This window comes from Vulpes vulpes, chromosome 2 (assembly GCF_048418805.1).
Source record: "Vulpes vulpes isolate BD-2025 chromosome 2, VulVul3, whole genome shotgun sequence".
NCBI lineage: Eukaryota > Metazoa > Chordata > Mammalia > Carnivora > Canidae > Vulpes > Vulpes vulpes.
The window spans coordinates 17,552,916-17,576,933 of NC_132781.1; the positions used below are offsets into that span (position 1 = coordinate 17,552,916).

General features: G+C 46.6%; 2 protein-coding genes and 2 long non-coding RNA genes across 4 annotated transcripts in view; 2 read left to right on the forward strand and 2 right to left on the reverse strand.

Annotated features, from left to right (window-relative positions):
• Positions 1-9,753: 9,753 nt before the first annotated feature.
• On the reverse strand, positions 9,754-14,878 carry LOC112912516 (uncharacterized). The gene is made up of 2 exons (XR_011999611.1): positions 14,744-14,878; positions 9,754-11,555 (listed from the first exon to the last, which is right to left on the reverse strand). It is a non-coding gene; the product is annotated as an uncharacterized lncRNA (long non-coding RNA).
• Positions 14,879-16,524: 1,646 nt separating this feature from the next.
• LOC140597726 (uncharacterized) overlaps positions 16,525-24,018 on the reverse strand; it is a 97,769-nt gene continuing 90,275 nt past the window's right edge. The window contains exons 3-4 of the long non-coding RNA XR_011999612.1: positions 16,810-16,864; positions 16,525-16,661 (exon numbers count right to left, since the gene is read on the reverse strand). This is a non-coding gene — a long non-coding RNA (uncharacterized lncRNA). The remainder of the gene's footprint in view (positions 16,662-16,809; positions 16,865-24,018) is intronic.
• LOC140597719 (uncharacterized) lies at positions 21,714-23,363 on the forward strand. The gene has a single exon (XM_072746961.1). It carries the CDS (start codon positions 21,714-21,716, stop codon positions 23,361-23,363), a length of 1,650 nt encoding a protein of 549 aa, XP_072603062.1.
• Positions 23,370-23,957, forward strand: LOC140598023 (leucine-rich repeat-containing protein 37A3-like; the record flags this gene model as incomplete). Its single annotated transcript, XM_072751227.1, has 1 exon — positions 23,370-23,957. A coding segment is annotated over one exon (588 nt), but the record flags the coding sequence as incomplete, so codon positions are not given.

Sequence of the window (24,018 nt, forward strand, 5' to 3'; positions counted from 1 at the left end):
GCTAGGATTTCTTAGTCTTTTTTTTTTAAGATTTTATTTATTCACTCATAAGAGAGAGAGTGAGAGGCAGAGACACAGGCAGAGGGAGAAGCAGGCTCCATGCAGGGAGCCTGACCAGGGACTAGATCTCAGGTCGTGAGGATCAGGTCCTGGGCAGAAGGTGGTGCCAAACCGCTGAGCCAGGAGGGCTGCCAGGATTTCTTACTCAAGGCTCTGAAGCAGGGGAAGAACTATTTGGGGACTCTCTACTAATTGTAAAATTGGCAAAAAAAAAAAAAAAAAAGGGGGGGGGGGTCCTGGGTAGCTTAGTCTGTTGAGTGTCTGATTCTTGATTTTGGCTCAGGTCATGATCTCAGGGTTGTAAGACTAAGCCCCACATTGGAGTCCATGCTGGACTTGGAGCCTGCTGAAGATTAGCTCTCTCTTCCTCTCCCTGTACTCCTCCCCTGCCTCCCTCTCTAAGAAAATAAATGAATAAAATAATATTAAAAAATAAAATTTCCTTTGAGCACAGCCTGTAACATTCACAGCACTGTAGAACTCAATAGGGAATACAATCAACACTATTCAATAGGATGACCACTTTCAAGGTTCACAAAAACATAGTTGATCATTATATCAGAATCATATTTACTCAATATGTCAGTGCCAGAAACAAAAAATGAAACCGAACTGATTCAAAAAACATAATCTAATAAATTCTCCAAGAGGAAAGCAATAATGATAAGAAGTTGACATGTTTTGTCTGCTTACCATGTTCCAGGGATAGTTCTAAACTTTTTATATTTGTCATCTCGTTTACTCTTACAATATCCCTCATGATGTAAGTTGAATTACCTTACTTTGCAGATAAAGAAATAGCAGCCTAGCAAGAATAAATACCTACAAATTTGACTCTAAAACCTAAAATTGCATAAGAAATCTAGAGACAGAAATGGACAACAGATACCCAAAGCTTCTAATCACTATATCACTACTTTGTGTTATGGGCAAGCAATCAAGAAAGAAGATTGGGTCAAACACTTCCTATGTGGAGGCAAGTCATTGTATACCTATACACTGGGGACAAAAATATTTGCTGTCTCACACATTTGTCTCACACATACAACAAACAACAAATTTGAGACTGCCGCTTTGGAAGCATTTGGTGAATAAAAGAATATGAAGTGTTTTCATCAACTAACTTTTCAAAATGAATTTATTTGCTTAAGGAACATGAAGTACTTTAAGGACAAAAAAAAAAAAAAAAAAAAAGAACAATCAAACAAGTCTTACCTAAAACCACAACCAACAGTTTCTGGAATACATCAGATATAGACTTCTGAAAAGCAAGCTTCTGGGTTCCTTTTCATCAGAAATGATAATGGCCCTAAATCCAAACAAAACAAATGAACTTAAAATTTATAACTGAAAGATAACTGATTTTTATTGTTGTATGTTTAAAAGGAAAGTGCATCCATGATTCTTAGATCATTATCCTAGCAACTAAGGGCAGGCATAACACAAGAGTTTGGTGGAATGGCTCTGCTGTAGGTGTATCCTGGAAGGGCACATTCTACTGCCCTGATCTCTCCCAGAAGTTCCTGAAGTACCAGAAGGGAGATGCAAGCCAAAAAAGGTGGCACAAATCTCACATCACAGATTTCAAATGGACAAGTTGAAACTCTACTTCTACAGACCTTACCTACTCTCCTGTGCATCAAGGGCTGGAATCACACAGTAAGGAACATTTGGTGTTAGTGCACATGACCTGGTCTCTTCCTAAGCATCACCCACAGGAGCCTATTTGCTAACAGCCCTGTCCCTGCCTTAAAACACTAAGCCTAGGGACACCTGGGTGGCTCAGGGGTTGAGTGTCTGCCTTCAGCCCAGGGCGTGATCCTGGGGCCCCTGGGATCTGGATCGAGTCCCACATCGGGCTCCTTGCATGAAGCATACTTCTCCCTCTGCCTATGTCTCTGCTGCCTCTGTGTGTATGTGGGGGTGTGTCTCTCATGAATAAATAAATAAATAAAATCTTCAAAAACAAACAAACAACCCAGAGCTTAAGTGCTATGAACTCTGGGAAAAAATCGGTATCAATCGGAATACCTTTTCTAAGAATCTGTATTTGTTTCTTTACACAGCAGCCCTTTTATCGGAGGCAAAGGACTGAACATTTACAAAGAGTTTATTTAAATCTTTAGTTGATAATTTTGCTGGCATAATTGAAGGCTACAAGAGAACTGTATTTGAAGGACTAGGAAAAGGCAAATTCTTAACCAAAAATAGGAAAAATATTACTTCCCTCTTCCTAAACTTCTAGGCAGAGAGTCAGCTTTTGATTTTAAAGCTAAAGGTTCTTTCAGGTATTGTCTATGATAAAAAAATAACAAAAACAAAAACAAAACAAAACTGTATTGTAGGGCAGAAAACTCCACTTCCCCCAGGGCTTTAGTAGCTCAGCAAGGGGAAAGACTTGATGATATATCTGAAAAGATGAGTTTTAGAAAGATGAAAGATTCTACCTCCTCTCCACTCTACCTCCACCTCTACCTCCACTGTAAACAGACCTTCCTGCAGCTTATCCAAAGGCTCCTCGACCATGCCAACTCCAAGACTCTTGCCCTCATAGGATGGCAACACCACCTCTAAAGCACAGAAGAATTTCAGGCTCTGCTTCTGAAGGGGTTCCGTGGTATCTTCATTTTCCCTTTCTTCAAAGTCAGAAAGATCCTGAAGCTGTTGGGATTTTCAATTAAAGGTCCTTCCTAGGATCTCAAGATGTTTTGTTATTAGAAATAAAAACTAAACTCCAGCAAACCTAGCTAACAGTTGAAGTATCCTATAGCTTCAAAATCAAGTAAGACTTGCAAATGAACTATTAGATATAGACAATTGTTTTTTATTCTACACCCTACAAATATTGGTGAAAATTATGAACACTGCCACCCAAATCATTGAGAGTATTATTAATTTTAGGTGGCAGGCCAATGTTCAGGTGTTTCCACTTAGAGAACTCTCACATCTCCCCACTCCCAGTTCTCTCTTCTCTAATGTCCAGGATTTCAATGTTGAAGTGAGTCTGATTAGTCAAAGAAAATCTATAAAGTTTGCCTTGATGATCCATTTTGACCATCCATTGAAATCAAAATAATAATTTGCCAATTCTTGGCATTGGGAGCTGTTTAGGGCAAGGGCCTGATGTTGAACCGCTTTATGTTTGGTGCCAACATGAACCAAAAGACATGAGAGAGAGACCGAAAAATATCACAACCTGCCACATAGGCTAGTTTTGGATACACCCGAGAGTTATCAATACCTATTTCATGAACTGATTGCGAAGATTAAATAGGGAACAACATTGTAAGCAATGAGCTCATAGTAAGCCCTAAATGAATGTTATTTATCATTTTTAAGCTACAGGACTTTTCTGCATCATTTCTAGGGCCTCTGATTAATTGGAAGATTTCCTTCACCTCTGGTGGTGAGAGAGATGATGAAAGCAAGGAAGCCCTCCAGAAGCAAATGATAGGGCTGTAGGTGAGCAAAGGAAGTAAATTGTTTTTGTTGTCCCATCCTGTAGCTCCTGTCTGAGAACACAACCTGAAGAGCAGACAAGATGGACCTAACAGGGACAAAGGACCTTAATCTGCAACACTCCTCTCCCCAAGTTACTAACCTGTTAGAAAGGAATATACATACTTCTATAAATTTTATAAGCAACGAAACAATTAGAGGTTATTTGCGTTAAATAGCTCCTTTGAGAATGCAAACGCCTCCAGTGTTAACTCGCTAAATAACTCATATTCTGAGGTGAATATCTTACATCCACTAGTTTCATCTTAAATGCCTATGTCAACTTTAGGCAGGATGTAGTATATTAACATATTCATAGATATTTAAATAATGCAAATAAGTCATAGCACTATTGGGAGAAGCAGGCTCCCTTGGGGAGCCCCATGCAGTACTGGATCCCACAGTCCCAGGATCACGCCCTCAGCTCAACCACTGAGCCACCTACGTGTCCCAGCACTGTTAATTCTTTTTTTTTTTTTTAAAGATTATTTATTTATTTATTAGAGAGACAGAGAGAGACAGAGACACAGAGAGAGACAGAGGGAGAAGCAGGCTCCATGCAGGGAGCTTCACCTGGGCGGCGCTAAACCACTAAGCCACCAGGGCTGCCCTATTAATTGTTCACTGTTTGTTCCTGCATCCTTCTCTATCACTAGTTTATAAGCTCCTTAAGTGCTTGAAGGAACCATATCTTATTCTTTTCTCATTCCTAGAACCAAGTACATTCTGTTGTTGATTGAGCGAATGAATGAAAGAATGAGTGATAAGAAAATGAAACTACTTTCTCTAGCTTAAGCTGCCTGCTGGGAAGGAGAAATGAAGACAAACTTTTAAATGTTGAGAGCTGCTGGGGAGGCTAATAGTGAGGCATAGTGGAGCTGTTCTGGACATCAAGGAAGCTTCAGAAGGGCCCTGAGCCCCCGAGTTGGAGAGATAGCTGTCACCTCGGATAAGCTTGCCAACCAATTTTCTTCATGCTACTGAAAAACGTTCTCAGGTGCCTTAGACCTTTCCTTGATTTATTTTATTTAAGACATTATTCTTTTTTCTGTATTTATAAAAGGCAAAAAACAACAACAAAAAGCCCAACCAGGAACTATGTGTAGTTGCAAAAGTATTAAAGAACACATAAGTAAACTGGATAACAGTTCTGGAAAGCAGGAGTAATAACCCAAGGCTCTGTGTTAAATAAATAAAGAGGGTGCCTGGATGGCTCAGATGGTTGGGCACCTGCCTTCGGCTCAGGTTGTGATCCCAGGGTCTTGGGATCAAGTCCTGCCTGCATCAGGCTCCCTCCTCAGGAGAGAGTCTGCTTCTCCCTCTCATGGTCTCATTCTCTTTCAAATGAATAAATAAAATAAAAAAAAATAAATTCACATAATAGTAAATATAAGCAACACTCTTCTTGTGAAGATTTCCTAAATTAAGAGGCAGCAGAAAATGACACGGGATTCATTATTTTTTTTAAAAAAGGATTTCATTTATTTATTCATGAGAGAGACAAAGAGAGATAAAGAGACACAAGAAGAGGGAGAAGCAGGCTCCATGCAGGGGGCCCGATGTGGGACTCCAGGATCACGCCCTGGACAACGCAGGCGCTAAACCGCTGAGCCACCCAGGGATCCCGGACACCGGATTTAACATCAATCCGGGTTTGATCTCTCGCTTCCAGTTGTTGTCATGAACCCTAAGTAAGTCACTTAACTATCCTGAGTTCGGGATCCCTGGGTGGCGCAGCGGTTTGGCGCCTGCCTTTGGCCCAGGGCGCGATCCTGGAGACCCAGGATCGAATCCCACGTCGGGCTCCACGTCGGGCTCCTGGTGCATGCCGCCTGCTTCTCCCTCTGCCTCTCTCTCTCTCTCTCTCTCTGTGTCTGTCTCTCTCTCTCTGTGTGTGTGTGTGTGTGTGTGTGTGACGATCATAAATTTAAAAAATCTATCCTGAGTTTGAGTTTCTTCGTCTAAAAAAGGAAAACAAGTAACCCACAGCCACCCAAGGAAACCAGAGGATCGATGTAGCAATGCACCTGGAAGCATCCTGTAAATCAGGAGTGCTCTGTGAGTGCTAGTCTGTTATCACAGAATTCAGCACTTTGTACCAGTGGAGTTAGGAATTTCCTACTTGACCCACCTTCACTGGAGAATTCTGAAACAGATGCTTCTCGTGACATGCCTGTTGTGCTCTGTGAGCATCCCTTGCTGAATAAAGCTTGATGATGGCACAGAAACCAGGGCGGGCCACGGCCGCCTTTGGGAAGACTCCTCCGGAATACAGAAGGCCGAGTTGGGAGAATGCTGGTCCCACACCTATTTAGGTACATGAAATTTCACGCCCAGAAGCCAAAACTGCCCGTTCCCTCATATTCCCTAAAGCCTCTGCACTTCTCACTTCACGAACAGGTTTTCCTCTGCAACCCTAAGATTCGAAAAGCATTAGAAGGCAACAGGCGCTGGCTGTGGAGCGCTGCCCCTCAAACATCTCCTGGGGCTGGGAGACCGCCGAGGTCCCCTCTAGAACCCGGGTGCCTCTCAGCGGAGCCTACAAAGCGACTGAGCGGCTAAGGCCAGTCTCCAGGGCTCCGGGTCACCGAGGGGGCGGCCTTCTCCCTCCCCGCTCCATCCTGGCTCGGCTCAGGGGCAAGGCCTCGGCCGGCCGAGGGTCCGGAACTTAGCTCCCACACCAGCAAGGTTTTATCACTGTCGGTGGGAACCGCAAGAGACCAGTTCCGCCACCCTCGGGTCACTGCTCCAAGGTGCCCCCGCGCTTCTTCAAGAGAGGCGGGGCCGGGGGGCGGGGCCGGCTCGGCGGGAGTGGGGAGGGGACCGCCCCGCCCCCGCCCGCCCTGGCCCCCCACTCTGGGCGGGTCTCTAACTCGACTTCCCTCCCGCAGCCCCACCGCGCCAGAGTCCTAGAGTTTCCTTCTTCTCTTCAAGTGTATTTTTAGGGTAGAGTCCAAAGGGTGAGCTTCCAGGATCCCAGGGTACGGTCATCTCTACAGCGACTGGCGTCAGCGGCACTGCCAGAGAAGATTTAGAGTACTAAGCAGTTAGTAGTTACCTACTGACCTTTAAACATTTAGATTGCTCCTGTCGCCTGGCTGGCTCAGTGGTTGGGGGTTTCCTTCCGCTAGGGCTAGGGCGTGATCCCGGGATGCCAGGATCCGTCCCACCTCGGGCTCCCCTGGGGGAGCCTGCTTCTCCCTCTGCCTATGTCTCTGCCTCTCTCTGTGTGTCTCTGATGAATCAATAAATAAAATCTTTAAAATTTTTTTTAGATTTCTCAACTCCGTGTGGGAAATGATCACTAAAGATAGAATACTTTGGCTTAATGCTTTCATGAGGGACGCCTGGGTGGCTCAATGGTTGAGCATCTGCCATCGGCTCAGGGTGCGATCCTGGGGTGCAGGATTGAGTCCCACATCAGGCTCCTTGCAGGGAGCCTGTTTCTCCCTCTGCCTGTCTCTCTGCCTCTCTCTGTGTGTCTCTCATGAATAAATAAATTCTTAAAATCTTTTTTAAAAAATGTCCTGGGGTTTCTAAACAGTGGTTTTCAGACAGGAGCTGGTCATTTCAGATGAAGTTTTCACCAGTCCTTGGCAAAACAAGAAAAGGACCATATAATCAGGGTTTACTATATATATATATATATATATATATATATATATATATATATATATATATATAATTTATTTATAAAATAAATGTATATATATATAAAACAAAATCCCATTATCCTAAAAATATGACCTTCATTTTTCATGTAAAAAATTTTTTTATGAGACGTGCTGATGGAGGATAGTTTTATTTATTTATTATTTATTATTTAGTTATTTATTTTTAAAGATTTACTTATTTATTTATGATAGACATAGAGAGAGAGAGAGAGAGAGAGAGAGAGAGGCAGAGACACAGGAGGAGGGAGAAGTAGGCGCCATGCCTGGAGCCCAACGTGGGACTCCATCCTGGGACTCCAGGATCGCGCCCTTGGCCAAAGGCAGGCACTATACCGCTGAGCCACCCAGAGATCGCTGGATCTTCTCTTTATCTTTGGAATTTGCAAGCTTATCCATTAAATGTCGAGGTGTTGGAATTTGCAGGTTAAATGTCGAGGTGTTGGAATTTGCAGGCTTCACTATTAAATGTCGAGGTTTTTTATTTCATTTTATTAAATGAACGGTTTTTATTGATTTTAGTGGGGGATCTCTCTATTTCCTGGTTCTGAATGTCTGTTTCCCTTCCCAGATTAGGAGAGTTTTCAGCTATGATTTGTTCAAATACATATTCTGGACCTCTGTCCCTTTTGGCGCCCTCGGGAACCCCAATTAAACGTAGGTTTTTCTTCCTCAGGCTGTCACTTATTTCCCTTAATCTATCCTCATGATCTTCTAATTGTCTCTTTTTTCCTCAGTTTCCCTCTTTGCCATCAACTTGTCTTCTCTGTCACTCACTCAGTCTTCCACCTCGTTAACCCTGGTCATTAGGAACTCTAGTTTGGATTGCATCTCATTCAATTGGTTTTTAATTTCTGCCTATTTAGATCTAAATTCTGCAGTCACGAAGTCTCTTGAGTCCTTTATGCTTTTTTCAAGAGCCACCAGTAGCTTTATAATAGTGTTTCTGAATTGGCTTTCTGACATTGAATTGTAATCCAAATTTTGTAACTCTGTGGGAGAGAAGACGGTTTCTGATTCTTTCTTTTGAGGTGAGGTTTTCCTTCTAGTCATTTTGCTCAGTGCAGAGTGGCGAAAAACAAGTTGTATTGGGAAAAGGAGAAAAAGAGAGAAGAGAAAGGAGGAAAAAAAAAGAAGATAAAAGAGATAAGAAAAAAGGAAGAAAAAAAGAAAAAAGGTAAAGATAAAAAAAAGAGGGGGGCTGGGAAAGCAAACAGAAATCAAAACAAAAACAAAAATAAAACAAAAAAACAAACAACAACAACAACAAAAAAAAAAAAAACAAGGGAGAGTATCCTCTGATTCTGTATACTGTAAGTCCCTCGACTTCCCCTGGAACTTTCCAGTGCTGCTTGGTCCATAATTTGTTTTTCCCCTGTCTAGCTGGTCTTCAGGGGGAGAGGCCTGCTGTGATTTTCAGGTGTTAGCACTTGGGGGAGCTGCTCAGCCCCCTGCCTGGTGCAGGGCTCAGTGAAAGATGTTTAAGCTGCTTGTCCGGGGTGGCCACTGTGAGGCTCAGTGGGGGTTGTTTACCCCCTGAGGCCCCAGGAGGAACAACCGGTGTGTTGGCGGCCAGCTCTGGAGCCCTGGATTCAGCTCCGGCAGTCACTATGGAGCTCTCAGTCTGCAGGGCCTGGATGCTCCGGGGGCGGGGCCGCTGATCTGCTCAGCTTGGGGCAGGAGTGTCCTTGCTGTCCTGTGCCCTCCTGGCCTCTGCCTGTCTCGGGGGGGAGGTCGGATCCTGGGCTGTGTCCCTGGCGCCCTGTGCTCCCGGGCCTGCGCTGTTGGATTCCGCTCCCGGCTGCGCAGCCCCTCTCCGTGGAGCCGCTGCCTGAGCCTCCCCGGAGCTGCTCCCGGGGCCGCGCAGCCCCCTCTGCACGGAGCCTCCTCCAGAGCTCCTCCCAGCTGCTCCCAGGGCCACACAGCCCCCTCCACGCGGAGCTGCGGCCTGAGCCCCTCCAAGCTGCTCCCAGGCCCTGCCGTGCTTGCGTGCGCTGCAGCCCTTTAGGGAGCTCAACCTTGGGGGTATGGCGCTCTCCCCGGTGCACAGGTGCTGTTAGTGTCCCGGGGAGCCTGAGGGCATCCCCGCCCCTCCTGAGGTCCTGCTCTAACTCCCTGCAAGCGCCTTCACCTCAGGGAAGATTGGTGAAGCTCCTGCTTCTCCAGGCGGGGCTCTCCAGTCCTGGGGACACTCTCCCCAGCCTTAGCCTGGCTCCTCGCAAGGCTCCTCCCCCTTGGATGCCTTTTGTTTCTTTATTTCTTACCCCCACCCCCACCCGTCTTCCTACCTTGATAGAAGCCTGCACTCTTCTCATTGTAGCATTCCAGCTGTTCTCTCTTTAAATCTCAGGCCGAATTCGTAGATTTTCAGGATGATTTGAAGGTTATCTAGGTAATTTGGTGGGGACAGGTGACTTGGGGACCCTACTCTTCTGCCATCTTCTGACTCCACATTCCTAACCTTTGGACTGGAGTCCTGCTACTCAGTGGTCGAGGTAATTCAGACCCAACCAACACAAAAGAAGCCATTCAGGGCATCAATCCTCTATTCACAAAGCAAACTGCAATTTGATTTCCAGAAAACATTAAATTAATACCTCTCATTTGGAATGTTATGTGTTTTATACTTTATGTTTAATTTGTAGATGTCGTGATTTTAAGGTTGTAAGAGGTATAAGCACATGGTATATATGCCTAATTTTAAGTCACAAATATAATAAAATTAAGTGAACTCTTAAATGTTGATGACACTCTTTACCCTTAAGACATACCCTCTAAGAAGAGCTGGTGTCTGGGGATACGCAAAGACCAACTTCCAGCCCAGCTCTCAGAGGGATGGTGCTGGATGAGTATTTGTTCATTTGCATGTGTTCAGTGATTGCTGCTTCCTCATACCACTGCCCAGCACTGGTCTGTACATCCTGACCCTCTTCCCTTGAGTTTTCCCATCACGCCCAGGACAACACTTCCCACCCAGGGCGGACAGTCACTGATTCAGTGACCTGCAGCTGGAATTTTCCAATGACAAGACTCATGAAAGATAAAAGCCAGACACATGACAAAGACACATGGCTGGCCTATGGGAGGAAGGAGGGAGAACGAGGACTCCAACAGGTGAATGAACCCAAATCACGCCACCAGCCCAGTGGATAGGTAGAGATTGCTCCTTTCCAGTATGTTCTATCTAAATTCTCCCACTTAGAGGTGCCTGGGTGGCTCAGTGGTTGAGCGTCTGCCTTCAGCTTAGGGCATGATCCCAGGGTCTTGACATTGAGTCCCACAGCAGGCTCCCTGCGGGGTGCCTGCTTCTCCCTATGTCTCTGCCTCTCTCTGTGTCTCCCATAAATAAATAAATAAAATATTTTAAAAATAAATAAAATAAAAATATTCTCACGTTTGATGTTCAAAAGTTCTATGTCATGTGCTCAGTGCTCAGAAGCCGCTTCAGGGGTCTACCAGACACTGTTATGTGTGCAGTGCACTCCCCGGCATCTGATTGGATTCTCAGACTGTCCTATGAGGGAGTCTCCATTTTAAAGATGAAGAAACAACTTTGTAGAGTTAGAAGTTTAGTAGCCCCGGGAGGAATAGTGCCAGCTACTTGCTCCACAGCCCAGGCACTTAGCAGCAGGGCCACAGAGGCAAGCGTCCTAGGGTCAATATTCAGATACTCTGGATTCCACTTTTTATAAAAAATGCCATACCTTGTCCGGAGTATAATATAGCTGTTGAAACATTCTAAGGCAGGGTCAGCAAACTTCTTTTGTAAAAGGGCCACATGGTAAAGGTTCTAGGCTTAGTGGACCACACATTCTCTGTTGCAACGACTGAAGTTTGCTACACTGTGGTACAGAGGTGGCTCTTGCTAAAGGTGACCAGACATGGGCTTGAAGCACCCCCTAGCCATTGCTGAGGGCGGAGGGGCTCCTGAGGCTTAGTCTAACAAAACCCCTACCGCCCCGTCTCCGTTCTAGAACACAGAGTGTCTCTGTTGCTTTCCCATGCCGCTGGACAAGGAGAGCCCCAAGTCCCACACTGTGAAGTTCCTCCCCCACCCACAGGTCTCCAGCTGATCTCACTTGTGGGTGACAGCTTTCAGGAGGGCCAGAAGACAGGCTGAGGAAGAGGCTTCTGGTGGCTGCTATTCTTCCTTTTCCCTCCAGTCTCAGCTCGGATGTGCTTGGCGAGCAGGCCGTGGATAAATACGGCCTCAAGGGCACTGCACCTGGTGTTGGCATATCCATCCTTGCTAGTGACCACTGTGTCCGAGGACACTTATTGCTTCTGTAACGCCATCACGGATCCCACTAGCTTCTTCTTGATGACCTATCAGTGTCAGAGATAACACAGGCTTTAGAAGATCCTGCCATGTAACTGCTTATTGCCAAATACACAAACACCCACAAATGTGTATGCATCTATACAGTACATAGACATGGAGCAAAACTTTCATGGCTAATTATAGAAAACAAAGACAATGCATGGAGAAAAAAAGGAAAAATCACATACTTATATCATCCAGAGATAGCATTTTTTTTGCAAACATATTTTATATTTTATATTATTAAACTAAACTTCAAACAAAAACAACAACAAAAAAAGGAACCGAATTTGAGTGAATTGATAGCCATACATCCTGTGTTTAAGTACTGGTTCCATCACCATTAGAGCTATTGGAGCTCAGGCAATCCACCTAGGGCAGCGGTGAGGCTTGTTATGACTATGACTCTGTCAAGAGGCACCAAGTGCTGTTTTCAAACATGAAAATAAGAGCATAGGGACGACGTCTGGGTGACTCAGTGGTTGAGCACCTGTCTTCAGCCCAGGGCGTGATCCTGGAGTCCTGCGACTGAGTCCCACATCAGGCTCCCTGCATGGATCCTGCTTCTCTCTCTGCCTATGTCTCTGGCTCTCTCACTGTCTCTCATGAATAAATAAATAAAATCTTAAAAAAAAAAAGAAAGAAATAAAACAAGAGCATGGTCTACACTGAGAAAGATACAACACCTGGCATAGGTCCAGGTTAGTGTCAGCTTTCTCTGTCACCAGCTGGGTCACCTCAGACATTTCACTTAACCTCGCTGAGCTTAATGTCCTCATCCATTAAATGGAAAAAAAATACCTCCTGAACTTCAGCACTGTAGAGCATTACCTTGAGGGCAGGACTTGTCTTTTAATCATCTTTGTGTTCTCGACACTTGGCACGGTTCCTGGCACATATAAGTACTCAGTGAATTTTTGTTGAGTAAGTAAATTATAAAATACATATACATAAAATCCTTTGGAAATTTAAAGGCAGTTCAGTCATAATCTGAGCATGTCAACATGTCCTGAGTGTTTGGAAAAGGACTAGAAGGGAATGCAGAAAAACTGGTTGGAATTATTAGCTGATAGAGTTATGGATAAATATTTTACTGTTTTATTTTTATTTTAGCCCAAACGGTTCATGTTCTCTGAAAAGTCCAATGTTCTTTTTTTACCACAGCTTGAATGAGGCATAATTTACATAGCATAAAATTCACTCATTTAGAATACACAGTTCAATGGTTTTGGTATATTCACAGAATTGTGAAACTATAGCCACTACCTAATTTTCATTGCCTCAGAAAGAAACACTGTGCCCATCAGCAGTCACTCCCTGTACCTCTCTCCCCCCACCCCAAGCAACCACTCATCTACTTTCTATCTTGTGGATTTATCAATTCTGGACAGTTTGCCTAAGTGAAGTCATACAGGGTGTAGCCTCCTGGATCTGGCTTCTTTCACTTGGCATGTTTCCAAGGCCTGTCTATGCTGTGGGACGTAACAGGACTTCATTCTTCTTTACTGCCAAATAATATTCCATTGTGTGGACACCCCACATTTTATTTACCCATTCATTGATTTAATAGATATTTGGGTTGTTTCCACTTTTTGGCTATAATGCTGCTATGAACATTCAAACACAAGTTTTTGTGTGGACAGACGTTTTCAGTTCTCCTGGGTACATACCTAGGGGTGGAACTGCTGGGTTGTGTGTTGACTCCAGGTTTAACTTTTTGAGCAACTGCCATACCTTCCCATAATGGTTGTACCATTTGACATTGCTGCCAGCAGTGTGCCAAGGTTCTAATTTCTCTACAACGTCACCACTTACTATTATGTCATTTTGATTGGAGGCGTCCCAGAGAGTGTGGAGATGTCTCTTGTGATTTTGAATGCATTTGTCTAATGTCTAGTGATGTCAGGCATCTTTTCATGTACTTATGGGTCATACCTATCTCTGCTTTGGAGAAATCCTTGCTCTTTAGGTAGCCTATGTTAAATCACCACCATTTTTTTGTAAATTCCCATTTTATCACCAAAAAGGTTTTCTAGAAAGGGTAGGATCTCCTCAGAGCCTTCTCCTGCTATAACTTTCTCTCAACCTGAGGCCTCATTTTCCGGACAATGATGAGGTACCACTGCAGCAGCCAACACAAGTAACGTAATATGAATGCTAGAAACACAATCCTTGAGGACAGGTACAGGAGACCAGACATTCAGGAAAACCTCTTGACCCACGGGACATAGATCTCTACTCCTTCACACTTACTTACCATCTGAGGCCCTGTACCAATCGAGCTACTCAGTAACTACCCGGCTCTGAAAAAGCACCTGGATTGGTTGTTGGGGGGCAGCAGGTGAGGCTGGCAAGAGACTGCACTAAGTGTTCAGATCACATGGGGACCGCATTAAGGGAAGAATGGGCACAGAGCTGAGAGGAAGAGATGGGGGCACGGAGGCCTCATTTTAAGAAGATTGGGTTGGGGTGGTTGGACTGGGGCGGCAAGAGTCTGGCGCAGTTTAGCAAAGATGAAGTGTTCTCAGGATGGCTGGAGGCGGGAAGAAAGTATGTGGTGGGCTGGGAAGTGAAGGGTTGAGTCGGTGTGGACAAGAAGATGCATTGAAGACTTGGGATAGGGCTGAGATCAGAGCTATCAAGAAGGGGTGAGCTCAGCAGGGCATCCGCTTGGATGGCAGGCATTGAATAAGGGGGGGTGGAGGTGGGGTGTTAGGGCTGAGCAGACCTTGGGGGACTGGGATAAGAAAGCTGAGTCAGAAAAGGGGAAAGCCAAGGCGGTGGGGCTCAGAGGAGGTTGGCGTGGAGCACCGGGATTGCCACAGGGGCTGAGGGGTGAGGACGTGATGCTTCAGAGGGCGGAGGAGGATGTGTCTGCGCTCGGGGTTGGAACTGGACTACCAGGGCTCAAGGGTGTGGCTGCAGCAGCAACACCAGAGGTGAGGGGTGGGGGTACGTGCTGGGCGCGGGTCCCCGTCGGGAGAAGATGGAGGGGGCGGTCAGCAGGGGCTGTGCGGGCTGAAGGCTCGGCTCCGAGGGGGGCAGGGTGCGGGGCTGGAACAGGGAAGGCAAAGGGTCCGGAAGCAGGACGGCGCAAAGGAACCAGGGGGCTGGGACCACGGACCGCGCCCGCCGCCCGTTCGCATCTCGACCCCGCCGCCCCTCCCCCCCTCCCCCCTGACCCCGGGGTCACCAGAGGGAGCGGGGAGGGGGCGGGGGTCGCTCCTGGCCGCTGCAGCCTCTGCGCCTCTGACCCGACGCGCCGGCCTCTCCACCACCGACACCCGGAAACTGCGCTCCTGGCGCCTGACGCGATCCCGGCGGTTGGGCGCTCGGCCCCGCCCCCGGCCCGCGGAGCCAATGGCGGGGCGGGAGAAGCCGCGGGGCGGGGCCAACGTCCCCGACCCCGAGTTGGCAAAGGGCCAGCTGGGGAGCTATCTGGGAGGCTCGCGACTCCACTAGGGAGAGGGAGATCCGCCTGCTGAGGTGAGGCCACTAAGCGAGGTCACCGATGACGACGTAAGCGGAGCTTGGCCTAACGCCCGCCTCTCGCAGTGTCTGCGTCACCTAGATCCCGGCTTCTGGGTTCCTGATCTCGCCTGGCCACAGCCCCATCCGCGGAACCTTGGCCTCCTGAGGGTAGGTTCCCCCTGGTAAAAGCAGACCAGTGACGTCTACGCTATTTTTGCCTCCCTGAGGGCATGGGCGCTGGTGGTGCTTCCAGCCCGGGCGCTCTGAGGAACAAAAGTGTACGTGTTTTGACCATATCTTATACCAACAGGGCGTCTTTAGCTCCCCGCTCCCTCCTCCTGGACTTTCTGCTGTACCCGCCCGTCAGCCCCTGAGGCAGGAAGCTCCAGGATCTGCTTCTTCTCATCTCGCCAGGTACTTGTGTGTTTGCTTTCCTCGGTGGAGTTGACGTTTCTTTTGCAGGTGGACTCAGAACAAAGGGTCCAAAGTGTGTGGGAGGGGGGATGTCTGCTTTGGTCGCTTCTCACCTGCAGGCTTTGGTCCAGCGGGGAGCCTGGGGCCTGCCTGAGTGTGCGGGCAGTGCCCGGCGGCAGAGGTACTACTAACTGCAGGTCCAGGGGGACTTTGGGAGTATTTACAGGGCTGGCCTGGGAACAGGGAGCTCTTGGAAGCAAGCTCCACTGACCTGGGCCAGGGTTCTGTGGCCGTTTCTGGGAAGGTTCGGGTTCAGTGCCCGGTGCCGTTTATAAAAAATGGCTGGTGGAGATGTGGCACCTGAGTGTGTGGGGGCAGCTTCCCTGGTAATAATCTCTCCGGGAGTGAGAACCACTTCTCGGTTTTAGACTAGATGAGGCTGAGAGCATTCAGTATGGTTAATAGGTGAGGAGGCGGAGCCTCGCTGTCCATCCAAAGATGAATGGATAAAGAAGAGGTGCTGTATGTATACAATGGAATATTACTCAGCTGTTAGAAACGACAAATACCCACCATTTGCTTCGACATGGATGGAACTGGAGGGTACTATGCTGAGTTAAATAAGTCGATCAGAGAAAGACAAACATTATATGGTCTCATTCATTTGGGGAATATAAAGGATAGTGAAATGGAATAAAGGGAAAGGAGGAAAAATGAGTGGGAAATATCAGAAAGGGAGACAGAACATAAGAGACTCCTAACTCTGGGAAACGAACTAGGGGTGGTGGAAGAAGAGGAGGGCAGGGGGTGGGGGTGACTGGGTGATGGGCACTGATGGGGGCAGTTGAAGGGATGCGCACTGGGTGTTATTCTATATGCTTGCAAATTGAACACCAATAAAAAGTAAATTTATTAATAAAAATAAAAAGAAAATACATTTTATAGACAGCCTGAGGCATCTCTGCTGGGGCATCACATTTCTCTCTGCAAAAAAGAATGCCTTTAACAATGTAAAGGAACAATTAAACTCTTCATAATTAACTCATTTTAGAAAAGAATTATAAATTGTTCCCAATTAGGTACCCTGGTTCCTTGATGAAAATCTCATCCTCATCAGAAGAATCCCTGTCCTGTAGCTTCTGTGCCATATTTTTCTTCCGTTTGGCATTGAGAGGTCTGTACATGTCCCTAAGGCAAAGTGGCCGCCTTCTCCAGAAAAAGCCCTCCTAGAAAACAGAAATTCTGCATTTCTGTTTCTGCAACAGAAATGTATTCCATTGTATACATACACCACCTCTTCAATTCTGCAGAATTGTTAATTCTGCATTTCCCCTGCTCTCTCCAGCCATGGGACTTTATCTTCCTCAGACTTACCTGACTCTCACGTTGGATTGAACATCTCTTATGTAGCAGAGAATGAAAGAAGAGCCTTGGAGGAAACACATATGCAGACAATTAGTGATTCATGCCATTTCCCATGCCTCTCACAATGTGTATCTCTGGTCCTATTAGGACATCTCAGTCCATAATCACAGGAAGCAAAATCACTACAGACCTGGGATCCTGAAAATAATCCCATGCATTCTAGACTTCCAGAATTTTCCCATCTCTGTCCATAATGGCTCCACAATTTCTCTGGAGTGGCCTTTGTATGTGGGTTGGCATTGAGTATAAGCAAGATTTTCATCCTGCTCACCTGGGCCATTGGCCAAGTGCCCTCGTGCAGTGAACAAACTGTGCAAGTATAATACAGAAGCACCTTACTCTCTCCAGAAGCAGTTTACTTTGGTCCCCTTTGGGCTTTGTCTCATAGGCATCATTTGCTGCAGAGGAGGAGAGAGAGGTGTTTCTATTTTCCTAGCTGCTTTATCCTACAAGTTGATTCACACCAAATAAATGCACGAGTCCAACTAACAAAGTTACCTAACTCACTGACTTTCTCACTGCAGGCTGTGGCTAATGAGTGAGTGAGTCGTGAAATCAGCTTAAAGGTCACAGCCAGCAGTAAAACATAAAATATTATTTTTTTAAAAAATTTTTATTTATTTACAATAGTCACAGAGAGAGAGAGAGAGAGAGAGAGAGAGAGAGGCAGAGACACAGGCAGAGGGAGAAGCAGGCTCCATGCACCGGGAGCCTGACGTGGGATTCGATCCCGGGTCTCCAGGATCGCGCCCTGAGCCAAAGGCAGGCGCCAAACCGCTGCGGCACCCAGGGATCCCTAAAATATTATTTTTGAATACAAACAACATTGAAAAAATCAGAGTGTATAGTAAGTTTGTCTTAGAAACTGCTTATGTTGGGTCGCCCAGGTGGCTCAGCAGTTGAGTAATGCCTTTGGCTCAGGGCGTGCATGGGATCGACTCCACATTAGGCTCCATGAGAGAAGCCTGCTTATCCCTCTATCTCTCTGCTTCTCTCTCTGCGTCTCTCATGAAGAAATTAAAAAATATTTTAAAAATCCTGCTTATGTCTTTACAGTATGTATGTACTGAGTTGTGACCTAAAATGTAGCTCGTAGCCCAAGAACAGTATAATCAGAGGAGAAGTGCCCCTCTGGAAAGGAACCCTCTTCTGACACTCAGTAGCAGTATGCCCATGGGGCAATTTACCTTCCCTTTCTTCTCCATTTCTTTAGTATAAAAGGAAGAGACAAACTATTACCTAAGGCCTCTCCCAGTTAAGTCTGTGGGGTCTGGACAAAGGGAATGGAGAGTGGTGGATCAAAAACTAGGAGGAGGAGGGAAGTTTTCCTGCCACTTTACAGGAAGGAGTCCTATTTTTCTGCCTTCCATCAGCCTTGAAGACTAGCCCTCTTAGCCCAAGACTCTGTAGCCAGGCCTGATGGTCAGTACCAGCAGGAACAGGTGCACCCAACCCGTCTCCACCCTTTTTCTTTAAAGGAGTAGTGATAGTAGATGCTCTGTGTCAGTTCCATTCTAACTCAGATTTGTCTGGGAAGCTAATTTGGCTGGATCCAGGCAAAGCATTAGACCAAATCAATATTCTTTCTGCCTTTGGTAGTTTCCTGGGTGTAAAACAAGGGGAGTGAAATAGGAGTTCTAAAATCTAGTTCTGAAATTCTGCTTTAATAATTGCCAATTTACCTTGAGCCTCCTTCTTCGTCTTCCTCTGGTGCTGCTCTATGAGAATAAATCTGTTTTGGAAGAAAACATATCACAGGTACCCATCTCAATGACCATGCCTCCAAATCTGTATTCATTCCTTTGTATTTTGAGTCTTATTCAGCCTTTTTTGAGGGCAGGAATTCTTTCTGTTTAGTAGTCCTTTGACTCTTCCATAGTCCCAACTTGGGATCTTGTGTGCAGCTGGCAATACATTTTATTGACTGTTTTAGATGACATCCAACAGGTAATTCCTAATAAAACTTCTTAGAAGTAGAAAAAGAAAAGTATCTACCAGAAACCTAAATAGCAAGATCGTTTTAAAGTCAAGGACAAGGGATCCCTGGGTGTCACAGCGGTTTGGTGCCTGCCTTTGGCCCAGGGCGCGATCCTGGAGACCCAGGATCGAATCCCACGTCAGGCTCCTGGTGCATGGGGCCTGCTTCTCCCTCTCCCTCTGCCTCTCTCTCTCTCTCTGTGTTTGACTATCATAAATAAATAAAAAAATTAAAAAAAAATAAAGTCAAGGACAAGAGTAGAATGCCTATTGTTCCTGTTACTATTCATCACGTTGAAGAGGTCCTAATCAATGCAATAGAAAAAAAATTCTTTTAAAGATTCCAGGCCTCTCAATGCAATAGGAGAAATTAAGTATTGGAAAGGAAGAAACAAAACATATTTGCATATGAATTTATGGACAACCTAACAGGCCCAAGAGAATCAACTTAAGTTTTACTGGAAGTGGGATGCCTGGGTGGCTCAGCAGTTGAGCGCCTGCCTCTGGCTCAGGGCATGATCCCAGGGTCCTGGGATCGAGTCCCCTATCAGGGTCCCTGAATCGACCCTGCTTCTCCCTCTGCCTGTGTATCTGCTTTTCTCTCTGTGTCTCTCATGAATAAATAAAATCTTTAAAAAAATAAAAAAAAAATTTACTGGAAGTGATATGAGAATTCAGTAAGATGGTTAGACACAAAATCAAGAGCTCAACATGCAAAATGCAATAGCTTTCTTATGTTCCACAAATAACTAATTAACAAATGGAAGAATGGTTCCATTTATAATATCAATAAAAGGAAGGACACCTCCGTGGCCCAATGGTTTAGCGCCTGCCTTCAGCCCAGGGTGTGATCCTGGATCCTGGGATCGACTCCCACATCGGGCTCCCTGCATGGAGCCTGCTTCTCCCTCAGCCTGTGTCTCTCTGCCTCTGTTTCCCTGAATAGATAAATCTTAAAAAAAAAAAAAAGAAAAGAAAAGAAAAGAAAAAAAAAAAAAAGGACGTTCTCCAGAGCTTGTGCCAGACCATAAACACGGACCAAAATGAAACAGATTATAGAAAGGACAGTGAAGGAAGTAAACGGGGTGCTAGTTACAGTATTTCCAGAAAGTTTAACACGCTGACCTCAACATTTTAAGTGCCTTCTCCAGGCGTGCACACGGGGTAGACCTCTGAGAAATGGTGGTTACTTGTTCTAGATTGACAGGTGTGTTGAGTGTAGGTGGGACTGGGAAGTTTTCCATACTAATGTAAGCTGAGGGCTAGTCCCTTGGTTTCAGACTCTCATTCCCAGAATGAATTGCTCACCTCTCCCCTACCCCATGCCCCCAAGCCCCTCCCACAATAATTTGGAGCCACCACTGATTCAGTGGTAGGTAGCCTCCTCCTAACACAGTAGTGAATTAAAAATCAGACATGCATATTGAGAACTTAGAGGAAATGGCAGCATTTCAGAGTAACTGTAAAGTGCGCTCCCCTCCCCACTGAGCAACCAGCTCAGCCTTTGGAGCCTCCTGGGGGGATTGAATCTTCCCTAATTCAGCAGGACACCCCAGCTCAGCCTAATCTATGCGAACAGAAACCACCAGCTCAGCTTTCTGAGCCTACTGGGGAAGTTGAAGCTTCTGTGACTCAGCAGGAGACCCCAGCTCAGCCCCCTGAGAATCCTGAAGAGGTAAAACCTTCCCCCCAAGAGGAGGCCTCAGCTGAGCCTGCAGAGCTCCCTAATGAGGCAGAATCTTCAACCCAGCAGGAAACCCCAGGTCAATCTCCAGGGGAGATAGAATCTTCTGCAACCCTGCAAGAACAAGCAGCTCAGCCACCAGAGCTGTCTTTGGGGGAAGTTGAACCTATTCCAACCCAGCAGGAGCACCCAGCTCAACCTCTAGAGCATCATGCGGTGACAGTTGCCCCTCCAGGACACCATCAGGTTCAACATTTAAACCTGCCCAATATCACTGTGAAACCTGCAGACGTGCAGGTTACTGTAACACCAGAACCCACTACAGAGGCAGGACCTATGCCAGATCAGCATGAATCTGTCGCTCAGCCCTCTGTGCCCCTTAATGTGGAATCTTTTGTAACCCAGCATGAACCCCCAACAGCCCCAGACTGCCTCCACAGTCCCCTGAGGAGATTGAACATTTGCCAGTTCAACAGGAGACTCCAACTGAGTCCCCAGAATCTCCCACGCAGGAGAAACCTCCAACACAGCAGGAGACCCCTGTTCAGACCCCTGGAGAGGTTAAACCTTCCACAACCCAGCAGGACACCTTGGCTCAGGATTCACAGGCTCCTGAGGAGGGTGAATCACCTTCAACTCAGGAGGAAGCCCTGGCTCCACTTCCAGGGACTCAGGAAGAGAAGGAACCTTCTCCACCCCAGCAGGAGGCCCCTGCTGAGCTTCCACAAATCCCTGAGGAGGGTGAACCTTACTGGATACAGGAGGAGACACAGGGTCATCATGCACAGACTCCTGAGAAAGCTAATCCTTCTTCAACCCAGCAGGAGGTCCCAGCTCACTCTCCAGAGCATCATGTGGTAACAGTTTCTCCTCTAGGTCAGAGTGAAGCTGAGCTTTTACTCTTCCCCAAAGTCACTGTTAAACCTGTGGTTCTGAAACGTATAATAACTCCAGAGTCCACTAATGAAGCTGAAACGTCTCTACCCCAACAAGAGGCCTCAGCTCAGTCTGCTGTGTCCCCGGAACAGCTGGACCTTCTGCAATCCAGCAGGAGTTTCCAGAACAACATCCAGCCCCTGCTGAAAATGTTGAACCTTCTCCAGTCCAGCAGGGAGTCCCAACACAGACTGGAGATCTTCCTGAGGAAACTGAACTTTCTCCAAGCCAGCAGTGGAGCTCATCTCTGCCTCAGATGCCTGTTGTAGCTGTAGAAACTTCTCCAGTCCAGCCTACGAACCAGGCTCAGCCTCCAGAGTCCTCTACAGATATTGTAGCTCAGCCTCTAGTACATCATGAGGTGACATTCTCACCTCTAGGTCCTGGTGAAGCTCAGCATCCAATGTTGCCCAATATCACAGCAAAACCTGTAGATCTGGAGGTTTTCATAACTCCAGTGCCCACTATGTTTGAACATTATCCAGGGGAGCAGGAGGCCCCTGCTCAAGCTCCAGTTCCCCCTGAGCAGGTTGAATTTCCTCCAGCCCAGTCCAAGCTTCATTTCCAGTCTCCAGAGACCGCTGAAGATGAATTTCCTCCAGGCCAACAAGAACTCATAGTTCAGACTCAAGACCCTCCTACAGAGATGGAAACTACTTCAGCCCAACAAGAGGTCCCAGCTGAGCCATCAGAGCCCCCTCAGGAGATTGAACCATGTGCAAATGAGTATGCAGTCTCAGCACATTCTCCAGGGCCCACTGAAGACGGCAAACCTCCAGCCCAACCAGAGGTTCCAGCTCAGCCTCCTGTTCCCCAGCAGGTCCCAGCGATATCTCCTGAGCCCCCTCAGGAGGCAGAGCCTTCTCCCACACAACAGGAATCCCCAGCCCAGTCTTTAGAACTTGATGACAAAGTGGAACCTTTTCCAGTCTCTCAAGAGACCTCTTCTCACCTTCTACAGTTTCCTGAGAAGGTGGAATCCTCTCCAGTCCTGCAAGAAGCTCCATCTCTACCTCTAGAGCCCATTAAGGAGGTAGAACTTTCTCCAGCCCAACAGGTGGCACAGACTCAGCCTTCAGAGCTCCCTGAGAAGCTAGAGTCATTTCCAATTCTGCAGCAGGCTTCAACTCAGTCCCCAGAGCCCCATCAAGAGGCAGAACCTTCTCCAGCTCAGACTCCAGAGCAATCCAAGGAGGTTGAACCACAACTTCCAGTCCATAAGGAGGTGACAGTTCCACCTCAAGGACAAGATCAAGCTCAGCATTCAAGCTTGCCCAGTGTCACTGCTAAACCTGTTGACCTGGAGCTTACTGTAACTTCAGAGCCTTCTACAACCCTGCAGCAGACTCTAGCTCCTCCAGAGGATCCAGAGGTGATACTTGCACATCCAGAACATGTTGTGGCTCAGAGTCCAAATTTGTCTGAAGCCACAGTTCAACCTTTAGATCTGGAGCTTACCATAACACCAGAACCCATTACAGAGGTTGAAACTTCAACCATGCAAGAGACTCCAGGTCCTCCTTTAGAGCCACCTGAGGAGTTTGTAGTTCAGCCTCCCATGTATCGGGAGGTGACAGTTCCAACTCCAGGTCAGGATCAAGCTCGGCATCTCTTGTTACCCAATGTAACGGTTCAGCCTTTGGACTTGGAGCTTACCATACCTCCAGAACCCACCACGAAAGTTGAACATTCTACAACCGTGAAAAAAGCTACTGCTCCTCCAAAGGACCTGGAAGTGACATTTGCACATCAAGAGCAGGTTCAAGCTCAGCATCCAATCTTGACTGAAGTCACAGTTCAGCAGTTGGACCTGGGGCTTACTGTAACTTCAGAATTCACTAAGGAGATTGAACTTCTTCAACCTATGCAGGAGACTCCAATTCAGCTTCCAGAGCCACGTAAGTAGGTTACTATAGCTCAATCTCCAGTATATCAGGAGGAGACCATTTCAACACCAGGTTGGGATCAAACTCAGCATCCATCATCACCCAATGTAAGAGTTCAACCTTTGGACCTGGAGCTTACTGTAAGTCCAGAACACACTACAGAAGTTGAACATTCTACAGCCCTGAAAAAGACTACAGCTCCTCCAAAACACCTGGAGGTGACATTTGCACATCTCGAGCAGGTTCTGTCTCACCGTCCAAACTTGACTAACATCACAGGTCAACCTTTGGACCTGGAACTTACCATAACTCCAGAATCCACTACAAAGATTGAACCTTCTCCAGCAATGCGTCTAGAGCTGCCTAAGGAACTTGTAGCTCAACCTTCCATGTATCAAGAGGCAGCAGCTCCAACGTCAGCTCAGGATCAAGCTCAGCACCTGTGGTCACCAAATGTGACAACACAACCTTTGGCCCTGGAGCTTACCATAACTCCAAAACCCACTACAGAGGTTGAACAGTCTACAACTCTGCATCAGACTACAGCTCCTCCAAAGGACCTTGAGGTGACATTTCCACCATCAGAGCAGGTCAGGTTCAGCATTCAACCTTAAATAAAGTCACAGTTAAAGCTTTGGACTTAGGGCTTACCGTAACTCCAGAACCTACTACAGA